Source organism: Eleutherodactylus coqui, chromosome 3 (assembly GCF_035609145.1).
Source record: "Eleutherodactylus coqui strain aEleCoq1 chromosome 3, aEleCoq1.hap1, whole genome shotgun sequence".
NCBI lineage: Eukaryota > Metazoa > Chordata > Amphibia > Anura > Eleutherodactylidae > Eleutherodactylus > Eleutherodactylus coqui.
The window spans coordinates 50,917,196-50,934,174 of NC_089839.1; the positions used below are offsets into that span (position 1 = coordinate 50,917,196).

A 16,979-nucleotide genomic window follows, 5' to 3' on the forward strand; every position below is an offset into this window, starting at 1 on the left:
AACACTCTTCAAAAAAGGATAGAGGAAGGTGTCAAATATCGTTCTGATGTATAGGTGGTGGTCACCACCTGGTCAGATAAATCTGTTGCACCGTGCTGATGAAAATGTCAGAATTTGGCACAAGCAGCATGAATGGATGAACCCTTCCTGTCAGCTGTTCAGAACATGTCAGAAGACAGGAGTGCAAGGATGCATTTACCAGTACCCCAAGCATATACTAATATGACCTTAAACTTAAATTGAAAATCTTTGAGTTAAAACAATTTAATAAAGAGGAGATTAGAGGTTAAAAGTGAGATTTAATTTAAAAAAAAATAAAAAACAATGTTTGGGACATATATCACGATAGAACAACTCTTGCCACGTATGCTTTCAGCAAACAGAATAAAAGGAGACCTTTTTGTGGATGTAGGGGTTCTGCTTTCGTGATTTGGCCTGTGTGTTTGAGTAGGTTGAGGGGATGGTTGGGGAGAAGGAGATGCTTGGTTTAACCGATTTGGATAATGTGATTCCTCTTTGACGCCTTGAGGTTTCTTTCTCTCTGTGCTACTGCAAAAGTAAAAATTAACAGAATGTAAAGAAAAACTATGAAATGACATGATTGGGAAACATAAAAGGTGGTAAACATAGGCAAATTAAAATGTATGACTCCATCTTTAAATGTCCTGACAATCCAAGATGTAACAGAGCTGCAGACAGTCCAAACATTATTGTAGGTCTACAGCATCTAGATCTGGGGGATAACACTGCAGTATTACTGAAGTTATGGTTAAGACCATCACAACTTACACACTAAAGAGGTGCAACATGCAGTTTTGTGTTTTTTTTTCAACTTTAACTACAGAGCTCCAACCTGCTGCACCCCTTCGCACAGCCATGTGTCAACAAGCAAGAATGGGTTAAATAAGGTCGTCAATGTAACTTCCTCCGAAGGAGGCTGGCTTACCATCCTGGGGTAGCCAGATGCTGGTCACCGACTAAATCACATGATCCTTTTCAGGGCTGCTGACTGGTTTGATGGAGCCTGTATGACACCATGTGACTACACAGAGCATCTATTTAAGATTTTGAGATCAATCCGCATAGAATATTGCACCTATTTAGCTAAAATGAATATTTAAAGATCAAAACAAGATACAAAGCTATAAAAAGCAGCCTCTAAAAAGTTGTCCAAGCTTATATAATTCACTATATACCGAAGTTCTACAATAAGACATGTGCATGACTTCTGCTTGCTGGTAGTAATCTAATGGTGCCCACAAGTCGCTGGGCTAATTAGGGTACGGTCACAAGATGTAAAAAAAAAACAAAAAAAAAAACAAAACAAGTGGCGGCTTTGCACTCCAATTAGTTTTAGTCAATGAGGCTAATCGTTGTACGGAAAACACTACAGAATCTCAGCCAAACAGTGACTTGTCACATTTTCCATGTATTTGAAATTTGCATATGGAAAAGCCCAATCTGAGCTCTGTGGCACCGAGATTCATTCATGGGTCACTTAAGTAATGGGGATTATCCGCTGATTGATGTGGATTACAGGGAGTCTTTCCTTGTGAAAAAGGGCCCAACAGTGTAAGAAATCGTCTGCAGGTACAAAGCCTCCCCTGTGCGGACCTCCGGCCGTACCGAGACTTGGTAACTAGCTGAGCAGTTCTGTAGAGCCGAGCAGGCGGTCCCTGCGTGTAACTACTACTATTGGCTGCCATGTGTTCATTCACTAATAGCAAGTAATGGACCTCACCCACAAGACTGGGCAGCTAGAACGATCCACATCTCAAACATCAAACTAATTCCTGAATGCCAGAAGAGTCTTGCGGCACGCAAAGTACAGATGAAAAGCATCGTTTTCTAACCCCTTACTAGGTGGAGGACAACTTCTTTAGGTCTACGTTAGTCTTAAACAGGAGGCGAGCAATTTGCTAAATCATCTTTTAAGAAAACCATTGAATACCGTATAAAGAAATTAGTTCTGTAAAAACCACTTGAAAACTGAAATGTTGAAAAGTGCAAGGAATCATGCAAACCCTCAGAACGACTAAAAAAAAAAAAATATTTTTAAAAAATTGTTAATCTAAGAGACCTAAAAGTCTTAAATTACACAAAATCAAAAAAAGCCACTGAAAAAAAGGTTGTAAAACCTTATAATTGATGTAAACTAAAACAATTGATATAAAAAAAAAAAAAAAAAAAATTCCATGCTGGAAAGACATCATGGCTGCAGCTAGAAGGTAACAACTGACCGGGAATCGACAACACATATGAAAGAGACCAGCACATTTGTCACACGGAGGCTGGCTCTGGGTACGTTCAGGCTTCCAATACGGACCGGTGACCTGACTGCTGGTATCATATCCTCATAGGAAGCTGATGTTTTGAGTACTGACCCATGGTCAGGCCATATTTCAGATGCCTTAATGCGTCCACAAGCAGCCCATGTGAAACCACCCTAAAAGGCGGGTCACATCCCATTTTAGCCATCAGTCACGCACATAATATACAGAGTCCTCTGTAAAAATAAATAAATGAAAAACCAAGCACCTAGGAGTTTTGCTGCAAAACTGGGCATGCAGTTACATCTCAGCCAGATATACAAATGATTAGCGTTGTGGGGTGATTAGATGAACGGTCTGCCACCTGAGGCCCTACAAGTGATTCTGCCCATGTCCTATACAAGGCTGTCAGAGGCTCCTTGTGTAGTGACATCTGCTTGTGTAGAGCGTGTTGACCACTAGACGCCTCTACGATGAGAGGGGCACATTATTGGCATGCGAGAAGCTGGATGGTCGTATTGATGAATTGTCCCCCATCGGGCCATTCTGACCAGATTGTTAGGTGTTGGGACCAGTGGATGTGTGAGGGCACACAAGGCAAAATCGGGCTCAGGAAGCCCTCGACAGACATCAGTAGAGAGGATCCTCTGATCATCAAACAAGCACCAACAGCTCCAACTGTTTAGTAGTTTGACAGTTACAGACCCTGTGTATGTCGGAACCATTTCCAGGCACTTGACTGTAGGACATTTGGTCTCACAGTACCCATTACATGTACGGCCTTTGAAACTCACCGTCACATCCACTTGCAGTGGTGTCAAACTACAAAACTGGACTGCTATGGAGTACAACCAGGTTATCTTCCTCAATGAATCCAGCTACGAGGAACAATAAGTTTAGGACATCCAGCAGTCATACGTGTTCCTCTCATGGCGGCTAACAAGAGGCAGCAGGATAATGCTTGGCTGCAGACAGCAAGGAGCCTCCACAACATTGTCACACTTGCCTGGCTGCCCAGTCACCAGATTTATTGCCAACATAACATACATGGGACCATCCTGGACGCCAACTTCGACAGCCTACAAGTTTGCACAATCTAGATGCTCAGTTACAGAGAATGTGGAGCGATATGCCACAGGATACAATATGGAACCTGTATGCCTCAATGCCTGCCCGTATCACATCTTGTATCCAAGCTAGAGGCAGTACAACAGGGTACTGGAGCCTCCATGCCCGACTGTATCACACCTCGTATCCAAGCTAGAGGCGGTACAACAGGGTACTAGAGCCTCCAGGTCCGAGTGTAACATCCCTGTATCCAAGCTAGAGGCTGTACAACACGGTACTAGAGCGTCCATGCCTGTCCATATCACATATTGTATCCAAGTTAGAGGCGGTATAACAGGGAACTAGAGCCTTCCTTCAAAGGGTCACTTTTACGCAATAAATGATCCTTTTGCTCTAATATAAGCACTTATAGCAATGTTAAAAAAATCCCAAGGGATCTTATACTATAAATTCACCAAAGGGTGAATAAAATCAAATCCAAAAATATAAAATAAATGATGCCTCAATAAAATTTGTCAAGACCCAGCATGCCAAGAAAGAACATTGATAATTGTCATGCGTGTAACACCATAGCACATGTATGGAAATAGGTGATCTAGAACAGCCATAAGAAGGTCAACTATAGCAAAATATACTTGACTGTAAAGATGGATCTTACCGCCCCATTAATAGGTTCGCAAACTCCACTCCAGAACCCGATCACTGGCTTATCCACACACAGACTAGTAGCTAAATAGGGACAGGGACTTTTTTGTATAGCGCCAACTTATTCCGCAGTGATTTTAGGCAATTTATTACCCCTGAGCTGGGTACTCATTTTATCAACCTCAGAATGATGGAAGGCTGAGTCAACCTTGAGCCAACTACCTGAACCATGCGGGGATTGAACTCGCAACCTTCAGGTCGTGAGCGAGAGCTTGGGACTGCGTAAATAGACCCCCATGAGCTATAGTTAATGAAATATTTAACGTTGGGCAGAATGCTCACTCCAAAAAGTGTGCCCTGCACGTATATATAAAACACAGCACTACAACGAAAACAACCTACAACGCACAACTATAGCCATGACAATTAGCCACAAAGAGGCCGTGGACCAGTTTTTCTAGTAACGATGATGCGTTATGGGAAGGACAAGTGTCAACAGCTCCAATCAAGTCCAGAACCATACACTGTACTACGTTAGGTAGTAATTAGTCGGATTGTTTGTTCAGACTTTTTAATCCAATGTGAATCACATATAGTCCTATCTTGACACAAGACTGATATTATTCATCGCAAATATGATCACATCTATTAAAAGGAACACCTATTGCCTTTTTAATTAAATCATTCCTGTCTGAGCGTATTCTTAAAATCAGAGGTATTGACAATATGGGGTCCCTCTCTTCAGACGACAGCTTCTCCAGTGGAGAACGGAGTAGGTTTACGGTGAATGGTGGTACCAAGTTCACTGCTTGTTGATTTAGCTGTACAAACATCTAAAAAAGGTTGCCTGTCAATATGGATCACACAAGTGAACCAGAGACCCACTGCATTTTAAAAATTGTAGAAAAATTCCAAAAAGGCATTCTTGTCCCCAAACCAAAACCACAATAATATTGCCCATCTAGCAAAGCCATAAACTAATAGATTCTGTGACCTCCATAACTGCTCAGGAGAAGAACTTCATCACGGTGCCCCAGAGCTAAGAAGGTATTTCTTGTAAGGACAAATGCAAGCCGTTGTAGTACAAACTGATTGTAGTCTATATTGGCAGCCAAAAACTGAGCAATTGCACAAATTCATAAGGAAGAGAGAAATAAAAGTGCTTCAATGTCGATGGAAGTCAACCAAATACATGAGTCAATAGAAAAGCCCTTAGTGCATCTCAATAAACCGCTAGTATTTTTTACAAAAGGCCAGAAGAGTGGAGACAAAATACAATCAACATATCTGCCAAAATTTTGACAAACTCCCAACTCCCGAAACAATTGGACGACCTTTCAGTGGAGTCAGCCCTTTGTGAAGTTTAGAGAGGCCATAAAAAATTGCCAGGACTGGAAACTTTGTTGACGAATATGAATTTTTATATCCCAATTAGGTTAATCACTTTTGGTTTGTGCCAATAAACTGTTAATTTAAGCTGGTAACGTGGACTAGTATCCGATAACAGAATCACATAACATGCTGTCACACATTTTACAATAATCAGGCGCGTCCATCATCACCACATTCCCTCTCCCTTATCCGAGGGCTTGCTGGTGATGGGTTGCTAAAGGGACCTGATGGCATGGATCACCTCACTAGGGCAGATCATCCAATACTGTATATCGCCAGTTGCCTCTAAGGCCCTCTGTCCACGGGCGAGGTGGAATATCACTAGCGATATTCCGCCACGGGGGAGCAGGTGAGCGAACTGACAGTTCTCTGTGGTGAGCCTATCTGACAGATAGGTTCACCGCGGAGAATTGCGGCAAATTGCCACATGCCGTGATTTGAGTCCTGCGAGCGGAGAATCGCTACGATTCTCCTCTCATGGACAGGGGTCTGCACTTTCCATAGCAATGTAAAGCTTGCACTGCGTTAGTTGTGGCCGGATTATCCGTGGACAGGAGCCCTACCACGCTTAACAAAGACATCTATACATGAGACGTCTCCCATCTTTGTGCTCTTATTTCGAGATCTAAAAACCCCTCCTTCTCCCACATCATTGCTTTCCAGAGGGATCAAATAAACTTCTATTGGAAGAATATCAGTAAAAAGATCCGATTCTCGACTTTGCAATCCAAAATAGGGTGACGCTTGTGCCAATGTAATTTATGGGCAAAAAGTCGTAGATCTTTGGTAGTTACACATTCAATTTGGTTGTGGGAATAAATGAAAAGCCTTTTTGTAAAACTCAAGTCTCCGTCTTGCTGAGTGGTCTAGACGATCTATTAATCTGTAGGCTGGTGTTTAGTTCTGTGCCAGGGAAGCTCCATCGCCCTGCATGTTGCTGCATAGGGGGATTAAATTATGAGGGATATTCAGGAAAGGTTTGTACATTCCCTTTAAGCTCACCTTTAAGAGGAAGCCCCTGTTGACAGCCAGCAATGTTCATGAAAATTGCACCCAGGTAAATGTCCGGGTCTACAGGAGCGGTAAGATCCAGCTTTATAGTCACTGAAGTAGGTGTTGCTATAGTTAACCTTCTTGTGGCTGTGTTCTAGATTAACCATTTCATACATGTGCCATGAGAATTGAGAATTGAGGCATCATATATTTTGATCTTAGTAAAGTTTAGGTTTTGCATTTGACATTCACCTTTCTCTTATATCAATATTACAGATCAAAAGAGGATTTCTTAGATTCAGACAGCTCCTAAGTCCAACTACAAAAGGTTTTCATAAAACAACTTACCATGAACTGTACACATTTTAAATGTAAAAACTGACAAACGCATGAAAATGTATAGCTATAGGTTAAAAAACAAACAGCTTTTTGCTTAAGACTTCATGTTTTTCCATGATTAAATGTTCATATCCTGTTTTTTTAATGTCGTTTTTACAACCTTTTAGGTGGGTTCTCAGGGAATGGACGTTTCGCGGAATGCCCGCAGCAGGACCACACGGAAATTTGAGATTTCCAAAGCAGAAAGGCTGCTGCTTCACAACCAGCACTATCTGGCATGGGTTTTGAAGCAGCTTTTCCGCCTGTATTCCGCTGCGGAAATCTCTCCCCACAGAGAGAAGAGGGCCAACAGCGGAAACAGCGCCAAAAATCGACATGTCGCAGATTTGAATTCCATGTCACATGTCTGTTGCTGCTTAGTCTCAATTTAAAAAAAAAAAAGTGGTATTTTCGTGCGGTGGGTAAACCCAGCCTAAGAAGAATTCACATCAGAGGTGGATTCCATTTTTCCGCTCAGTCTAATGAGAAGGGAAATTTCATTAGAGCTGTGACTGATCCATCACATGACTAAGCCAGACACCCGACAGACCCCACTGACATATTGGGGGTCCGATGGGTTCCACCAGTGTTCGTACTGGCATGCTGTGCCATTTCTTCCATGATGTGACAATCTGACGGAGCCACTGATGCAGAAGGGCAAACGTTGAACTCATGCAGAAAAGTAAAAAATTACCCTTTTTGTCACATTTTATGAAATTTTCATTTTATATCAAACAAAGGGGGGAGGGGGAAAAAAAACACGTGAAAACAAGAATCTTTGCAAAAAAAATTTGACTTTAAAACTAGTACCAATTTATAGTTGAAACCAAGTCAAAAGCTACCTTTGGACGTGGTTTCTAAAACACTAACCAGGCACAGAATTTAATACTGATTCTTAAAAAAAAGCAATTTTTTAAAAATAGTTTTGCCAATTTTTTTTTTTTTAAGTCCTAAATAATCCGCCATCAGAAACAAAGTCAAACAGTAGACATGTTGAAAACACTGAATCTGTTATGTAGAACTTCCTTTTCTCTTCCAACAGTTGCTAAGTAGAAGCATTTAAATAACTGACCAAATGCAAAAACACATCACAATGTTACATAAGGGTATTTTTTATCTTTTCCAGAATATTTGAGGACATAAATGTACCTTTTGGCTGCTGATGCCTGCGTATCTTTCCTAGTAACTGATACAGTGTGACTTGGTTTTCTGGTTCCAGCACCTCCATTGGTTATACAAGGCAGAGAAGGGGCTTCACGAAGCGTGGGTGGACCTAGGGGGAAGACAGAAAAAAAAATGTCAATTCCAGCAAGTCAGTGGTAGTCCAGTAATAACCTCCAGGCAGCCCCAAAAGTGGACTTGGCGGTGTTGAGGAAGCTAAATTCAGATACAAGGCCTGCCCCTTATTCTAGTTGGGCCTTCAAACTCAACTCCGTTACAATTTCAAGACAAGAACTAGGGACATAAAAAAATAACAGTGCTATCTTGCAGATATTCCAAACTGCAGCGCCCAGAAAGTAAAGTATACCAAAAAGTACAAGGGAGAGTGAAAAATGATCTGCACTCTAGCCATGTTAAAACTTCTGTTGACCGCACCGTTTTATCAACACTTTCTGTTGTAGTCTCCCCAGTCACTATTGTGCAGCTTTTAAAGTGTTACAATCAGTTAATTTGTGACTGCAGTGCAAGAAAAAAAATGGCTGCCCACTTGCGATTTGCAGGAAAGAAGAGCAGCATCCAGCAATTGTGGTCTGAGTGCGATTGTTCTCAGTGAGAGAAGCCAAGTAATCTTGTAGATAGGATACCTTTTAATGGCTAACAAAAATGCATGATGTTACAGCAAGCTCTGGGGATATCTCGCCCCCTTCGTTAGGCTACTGAATGAAACTAGCTTGGATGGCACATAATTATAACACAGATGCAGAGGGGAGGGGAACAAATGGCTATTGATCTAAATAAATGTTCACACACTGAAATTGGAGACCGTTTTGCACTCAGAACTTAAAAACAGAAAAACAGCTAAGACATACATCGTAAATCAGTCCACTGAGCTCAGGACAGTTATGTTATGTCTTATCGCTCCTTCAACCTGCACATGGAAGGAGATGCAGCACCACCTAGTGGATGGCAACATTGTTACTAGTCAAGTTCTAAATTATGAATTAAAAAAAAAAAAAAAAATTATTATGATTTGGAGGAGGGCATCCCTCTTGACCTCCTTCAGACCTTTCATATTTTCCACTGGTGCAAAAATCCATTGAACCTCAGCCTGGGATTTTTGCACCAGTGGAAAATATGAAAGGTCTGAAGGAGGTCAAGAGGGATGCCCTCCTCTGAATCATAATCTTTTTTTTTTTTTTATTTCATAAAAATTCAGAACTTGACTTGTAACAATGTTGCCATATGGGGCGGTATGGGTCTAGGCTACCGGTAGTAGAGTCAGCATTGGGTAAGTGAAGCAGATGCCCAAAAGCATCAGGCAACTAGTTGCGGCCCAGGTAAGTAATAATGGCGATGTAGCCGAGGATTGCATAAGACATGTTATCCTCTGATAGGTTTTCGCAATGTTCAAGTAACAAGCGCCTCCTATGGAGCGACAAGTTATGTGTGCTACATGTGCCGCACCATGTAACACCACCCCCACCACCTGCAAAACCCCTCTTACTGGGGATTGCCTTGCTGTTGCCTTATCAAATGCACCTGTTGTCACTCATTGGCACTGAACGGGTCAAATGGATTCAGAATTTCTTCCATTTCCTACCTGAACAGGTTGATATTCTAGAAGTTAAAGTGACTTGGGGTTACAATGTGACGCTTAAGGCTGGGTTCATACAGGGCGAATTTGTCACGGAAATTCCGTTCAGAGTTTCTCTGCGGCGAATCCGTCTGCGGCCGCTAATCCCGGGATTAGCCAGCCATGTGGACGAGATTTCTCAGAAATCTCGTCCACGAGGGACTGCGAATCAGTCATGGCAAAGCCAGCGTTGCGGCACAGATTTTCTGGCCGCAGCAGGTTTTGAAGCAGCGCTTTCCCGGCGTAAATCTCGCATTTGTGGCCAAACTGCGAGATTTCCGCCGGCATTCTGGCGTGTGTGAACCCAGCCCAAACGTTCCCTTCCTTTTCAGAGCAGTGTATATTACATGATTGATGGTAATTCGTTTTTTTGCAGATCCTTTTTAAAAGGTGGAAAACGTTTGGAGCCATCAGCCCTGCAAGCGCCTAATCCAACAATAGATAAGTGGACTACGGATAATTTAATGATTACCGTCTTTGATTCGCCTCCAGTCTTCAATCTGCTATGACACCTACGCTACAAAGAGACCTTTGTTCAACTGCAGACAGAAAAAAAAAAAACCTGAAGAAATCAATGCAGGATCCAAACCAAACATCTATTGCCAAACAAGAGATAAATCACCCGCAATGGCAGGTTTCTTCCAGCGCCACATCGTATGTCAATTACCTGGGTAAACAGTCGGAAAAATGGCCGCTTTATCTTTTTGGCCCGAGCACAACGAGCAGATGTGAGATGAATGTAAAATGAGATCCAGTGTTTGGCGAGCGGGACGGGAGCCAGAATGTGGGAGATCAAAGAGGGAAATACATTTATTAGACGGAGCAGATTTTGCTACCATTTGAAAAATTCTGTTTCATTAATTAAAGGAGGTAATGATTATATTCTGACAAGGGAAGGAAAGACGCCATCGGAGACTTTACAGAGAATGACTTTGTGCGCGGAGTGATATACAGCGGGGGGGTGCTAGGTAAGGCCGCGGTGCTGTGGTTCTCAGAATCCATAGCTGAAGCACAACACTGCCGTAAAGTGTGAACCCAGCCTCAAGACTGAAGTGCTGATTTAAAGGGCTCCTTTTCCAGCTACAAATCCCAGGTCCTCCGCAGGTGTAGTACATAGACACACAGCATATAGAAAGTACTAACAACTGCTGGTGCAGATCAAGAATAGGGGGGAAGTCTGTTTGATTTTACTCACATACCATACTTGCACAATACTTTGTAGCTTTTGGCTATTGTACGCTTCTCTCGGCACTTTAACCCCTTTACAACCCAGGACCTATAGATATTTACATCTTAGGAGTTAATATGGCGCAGGATTGGAAGCAGAGTAAGCTCTATATACGCTTAGTGTCTGATAGCGGACACCAGTCCTCCACAGCCGCAACTAGCATGACCTATAATCGCAGCCATTAACCCTTTCAATGCTGCGGTCAATTCTGAAAGAAACATTTAAAATAGCTCAATTGGTAAATCAACCGATTGAGTCATATGAGCGATGAACCGCACATGACTGCTACAGTCGCTCCCAGAATGGAATGTGTGTTTTCTGTACATTTTTATGTGTCCTGTGTAATTGGTTCTAAATGGGTTAAAGGGGGTCTCCCTAGATTCAGAAAAGCAGGCACCGTGAATATGCGGCACCTGGTGCCGGGCTTTAAGCCCAGCCGTATCTAAAATTACGGTAAGGATTAAAGCCTCCTGTTCTGCAATCAATCAGAAGCAGGACTGGTTGTCAGCTGTTAGTAAGAGCTGATAACCTGGAGGAGGAGGTGTTTTTAACCCTTTCAGCCCGCTCATTCCCCGAGTACACCGCACTCAATCAGCTAGAAAGTGGAAGTGTAACTTCCATTATGGGAGCCCAGGAGTCACGGGAGCCTGGGGGTCACAGCAGACCCTGATCACCTCTGCCAGTGACTAATGTCACTACAGGGGATGTTTTCCCCCTGTAACTCAGATTTCTACCCCAGCCACAGTGGAAAAATGCCAAATTAAAAAAAAATAAATAAAATGAATGTCCCCCAAAAGGTCATGTATGACGTCATGGGGACATAGATAGTAAAAAACATAAATTACATACACAAATAAATAAAAATTACAGAAAAACAGACGCCAACCAAAAACGTAGCTATAAGCGCCCCGTAATCCAAAACCATACATATTCCAAAACCATACATATTCTATATAAAAATGTCCGGAACAAAATAAGGAACCCGCTCCCATACTTTATTTTTTTTAATTTGTATAATTACACTAAAATAAACGAACTTTTTTTTAGCTTTTTACCCCCAATAAAACTAAAAAGCGGGGGGTGGGGGTGGAGTCAGTGAAAAAGATATGCCACGGGGGGAAAAAACGCAGCAAAAATAATTTTGATAGCTAAAAGGAAAAAAAAAATATATATATAGGCCAGTAAAACTGCCACATGGATAAAATCCCTAAAAAGTGTCTGGTCCTAAAGGTACAAAACAGACTGGTCTTTAAGGGGTTAAGTAAAAAATAAAGGCCATCAATAAAAACAAGTACTGCAGACCTGAAAGTTAAATTGGCTCAAAGTGTAAATTCTAGCACATTTGTCTTCCTGATATTGTCTATTATTATTAGGCACAGGACGTCTGAAAAGGAAAGAGGGGAAAAGCAGCAAAACTTGCTGGCAGACACTGAATAAAGACCAATCAGCTTCGCAGCTCCAGGCCAGTTTTTTTTTGTTTTTTTCTTCTTCATTTTTCACAGACATTTGCATCCATTATCAGTATTATTTAGTGGAGATATTGGGCGGCATTCCTACCCAGATGGATTTTATATGGATTCAACACGATAGCAAGACAAGGTAGAGGTCATGTTTTTAGTTTGCAGAGAAATTCAGTTGTCTGCACCCCGACTTTATTGTAAATCTTTTACCTTTAGGGCTTATTCAGACGCCCATATATCGGTGGGTTTTCGGGGGGGGGGGGGGGGGGGGGGGGAGGAGGCTGGAAGAGCTGGGAGCAGTGCTTTGAGCTCCCGCTCCCTCTCCACCTCTCGCCACCATTTGCAATGGGAGGGAGCAGGACGGGGCGGCGCCAAGTTCTAGGACTTAGCACTGTCCCCTCCCATTGCAAATAGTGGAGGGGGCGGGGGCTCAGTGGACAGCTCCTGGCTCTTCCAGCCTCCTCTCCCTGCAGAGGGAGACACTGCATATCGTCCGGGCGTGAAAACCCGGCCGATATACGGTCGTCTGAATAAGCCCTTAACAAACCCGTGTAATAGACATGTGATCTGTCGGGGACCGTAGGCAGACAACCAATGGTCTAAACAGAAATTGTGCAATGCATCCCTACAAACTCAAGCTGACCTTGTTTTATGATGAGGCTCCAACCTCCACTAAAAGGTCTTCTTAGAGAACACTTTGATATACAAAAACTGGTATGGGCCAGAACCTCAGCCAAAGAGCAGCAAGAATTTAATAGCAATTAAGGTATGTGTCCATCAACATGACTGTTAACCACTTCTACTGACAGAATTGAGAACTGCGAATCCACATAGATCAGTTACTTGCCGGACCAGTATGCTTTTGCACAGAACAGATTTCTGCAGGAAGCATAAAGCTCCATTCTCTCTGCAGTGGCCCAGCTTGGTATTGCAAACTAAATTGCCATTCACTTCAATTGGAACTGTGCCTATAATACCAAGCTTGGCCACAGTAGAAACAGATGTCCGCTTCTTGCAAACATCATCTCAGTGCATTAGCACACTGCCCCAGTGATTGGCAGAGATCTCACACAGCGCATCTCTGGCGATATACTATTATGGCCCATTATGGACGGCTCATTTAACCTCTAAAGGCTCATTTACATGCAAAGACAATCTTTCAAAGGATTGAAAGATTCAATTTTATTGATTATTTTGCATAAGGTACTAATGGGCAATAATGTCCATCAGCACTCCATCAGCTTCATTTGCATGTAAGCGAGACTCCAGCTGCTGTTTGCAAATCCCAGCATGTGGTCGGGACTTTGCACTCAGCTGCATGGTCTTTGCACGGGCTACAAGCTGAATCGGTCCCTGCTATCTCTCTCCAGCTCAATAATGGATTTTATGCTCACCTAAAAATCATCGTTCAGCCGAATAATGAAAGATGGAAGTGTTTACACGCAATGATTATCACACAAAAGCCATCTTTTGAACAAATTTTGAGTGATAATTCTTGCGTGTAAATGAGGCTTAATCCTGTGGATATGAGATCGCATCATTACATGGTACAAAAGAGGTTGACTCATCACAACTCATAGGCAATTAAAGGTCCTATAAAAGATGTCCAGGACTGGGAGGCCTCTAGCTGTAAGCCGAAGCTGAGATTTGCAATGTAAGAGCCCTTTTATGAATATTGTTCAAACAATTGCCAAGTAATGTGAAAATGAATAATCACTTAGTGTAAACACGGCAAAAGACTGAACGATGAATAATTTGTTCACTTATTTATGCTGGCAAATAAAAATCATTTGTCATTTTCTGGTAATTGCGTATAAAGGGCAATCCTTCAGTCATTGGCAAAGATTCCTGCAACTCACGGGAACTGCCATGGGCAGTCAAATGGCACCGCAATGTGCCAACCTTTTTGTGGCAAAACTGGAGATTGACTTTCTGGCCTGCTGCCCCAACAAACCACTGGCCTCCTTCTGCTACATTGATGACATCATAATCATTTGGACCAACACAGAAAAAGAACTGATAAAATTCCAAGAGAGAATCAATGCATTCCACCCCACCATAAGCCTGACATTAAGCTTCTCATATACAGAAATCAACTTTTTGGACACCACAATAAAAATTTAAAACAACTCAATACAGACATCCCTGTACCGAAAACAGATTGATCGACCCACATACCTCAGATGGGACAGTTCCCATCCTAAGCATATCAAACAGTCAACTGTCTACAGGCAGGCCATCAGATACAACCGGGTCTGCTCCAACCCAACAGAGAAGAACACTTATACCATCTTAAAAGGACATTTTTAAACCAAGGCTACCATCCCACCTCACCTAAATTGATGACCAAATCACCAGGATGACCAATGCAAGAAGAAATTAAAAAAAAAAAAAAAAATACAATCCACAGTTGGAGGTATTAAGGAAAACTGCAAAGAAACCCCATCATACCCTACACAGGGATGACCGCCTGAAAACCATATTCACGGACCCTCCCCTCCTATGTTACAGGCAACCTCCAAATCTGAGGACCTATATAATCAGGAGTGCATTGCCCCCTGAACTTATTCCTGTAATGTAAGGAGCTGCAAGACCTGCTCACATGTACGGACCGGACACAGCATACGGATCCCCAACACACAGCAGGACTATAAGATCCCGGGGATCACATGTTCTACGTCCAATGCTGTGTACCTGATCCTGTGCATGCCCTCTACGCTGGAGAAACAGGACAAAAACTTAAAGCGAGGATGAGGTCTCATCGCCACATAATTAAACAGAGAAAGACAGAATTCCCTGTGGCGGAGCACTTCTCTAGTCATGGACACAACTTAGAAGATGAGAAGGCAATTTCAGATAAAGCCATAGAAGAATTCGGGAATACAAATTTATAACAACTTTTGACTCTTTCAACAGAGGGTTAAATTCTTCAAAAAGGACTCATGGCGACTAGGAAGTAAGAGACATCTATAAACACAGATAAAACTGCTGACCTGATGATCTCTTAACACTAATTCAGGGCCCATAAAACCCTGTCATCTAGGTTTGTATTTCTCTTGTGATTAATTTGCCCTTGAAAGGATACTACATCCATGTCTGTGCCTTGTCCTAAATATATATCTATCTTTGGATCCATTTCATTATGCCTTGATGAACCATGTGAGGTCTGAAAGCTCGCATTAACATCATGTATTTTTGTTAACCGTTAATAAGGTATATCCTCAGGATTACTTGGTTTCTCTTACTGAGAACGATCGCACTTCAGTCATTCATAAACCATTTCCAGACATTTTTAAACTCCCGACAAACCAGCGATGGACTGAGTGAGCCATGACACAAAATAAGACTAAAAACTATTAACGATGCTTTGTGCGTGTAAACAGCCGTTGTTTAAAAGCAAACTACGCCAACCATTGCTCTGTATAAAAGAACCCTAAGTGACGTCCATTTAACTAAACCTTTCCCCTGCAGTATGTAGTATTGCATGGCGACTATTTTTGCTGGGTAAGCGTTGGGTCAGCCCATCGGGTGTTTGCCAGGGGTGCGGGAAGCCCAGCTCACAGCAATCAAGTGGCATCAATATGACCACGGGGATTGGTAGCGAGGACAGATACTTCCCCCTCCCTCCCCCCATAGTGCCGCAGCCGCCGTGACCTCTCTACGTGAATCATTTCTGCAAAGTCTATGATTTTATAGTTTGCATTTCCCATCCAGACATTAGATCCCTGAGGAACCGGAGCCGGGGAGGAAGAGGAAACTTGGACTGAGCAAAAATAGGCCCATGCAGGAAACAAATATTACAGATACCTCTGCATCCCCCGATATCCCCGCTGAACGGGATCAGGCGGCACTTTTACAGTGAGGCGAAAAGGCAGAAACTCTTTTATCTAGCGGCCATAACCTATTAACTCCTCGTTCTCTGGAACACCAGATAACACTTCTACAGAAAAGTCTCATGATCCAAAGTACTAAAGTCCCTAGTTTATCGCCATAGCAATGAAAACTAAATTTTACAGCTCGCACCAATTTTTTTATTATTTTTTTTTTTTAACCTTTTTTTTTTTTTTAAACTGCTTGAAAAATCACACTCCAATTAAACTATTCACCCTTTTCTGGCAAAGACTAAACTGCTGGACCAGGCGCAAAAAGCACACACAGGTTGTAAATAAGACGTAAATTAGGGATGGGGGGGGGGGGGGGGGGAGAAAGTGCAAATGGAAGACAAGTGTAAATCACTTGCAAGTCATCTATCACACAAGTCCTGCATTCTTAAAGAAAACCAAAGGGCTTTCTGAGCCACCCCAAAAAGGTATAAATAAAATGAGAAACCAAGTATTACTCACCTGTTCTAGCGCTCCCTGCAGGTCTTGTGGCACTACAGCGATTACCTGCCCAACCCGACCTCTGAACAATGATTGGCTACAGTGGTCAGCAGGGAGTTTGGCATGGAATCGCAGCAGCACCCGACAGACCAGCAGGGAGTGGATTGGCAGGTGAATAAACAGGTAAGCACTGCTTCTCATTGCATAATGATGCTGGCTTTTACTAGATTTTTGGGGGTTCTTGGGAGAAAAAAAAAAAAGAAGAGAAAAAAAAGTCAGTCCCTTTCCCCATAAATCATGCCAGTTTTTGCATATCTGGCATTGCAGATGCCCTTTCATTTAAACATAGCCTGAGCTGTAATACCAGACCCAGCCTGAGAATAAGGGTGGTACTGTTTCTAGATGAAAGTTGACTTTTTTCCCCCCATT

General features: G+C 42.4%; 1 protein-coding gene across 3 annotated transcripts in view; it reads right to left on the reverse strand.

Moving 5' to 3' along the window:
• The window catches only part of EML4 (EMAP like 4), a 157,429-nt gene that overhangs the window by 60,535 nt on the left and 79,915 nt on the right, over positions 1 to 16,979 (reverse strand). For all 3 annotated transcript variants that reach the window (XM_066595575.1, XM_066595577.1, XM_066595576.1), the window contains exons 3-4: positions 7,896 to 8,019; positions 397 to 549 (exon numbers count right to left, since the gene is read on the reverse strand). In XM_066595575.1, the coding sequence (XP_066451672.1) occupies positions 397 to 549; positions 7,896 to 8,019 (277 nt within the window). The remainder of the gene's footprint in view (positions 1 to 396; positions 550 to 7,895; positions 8,020 to 16,979) is intronic.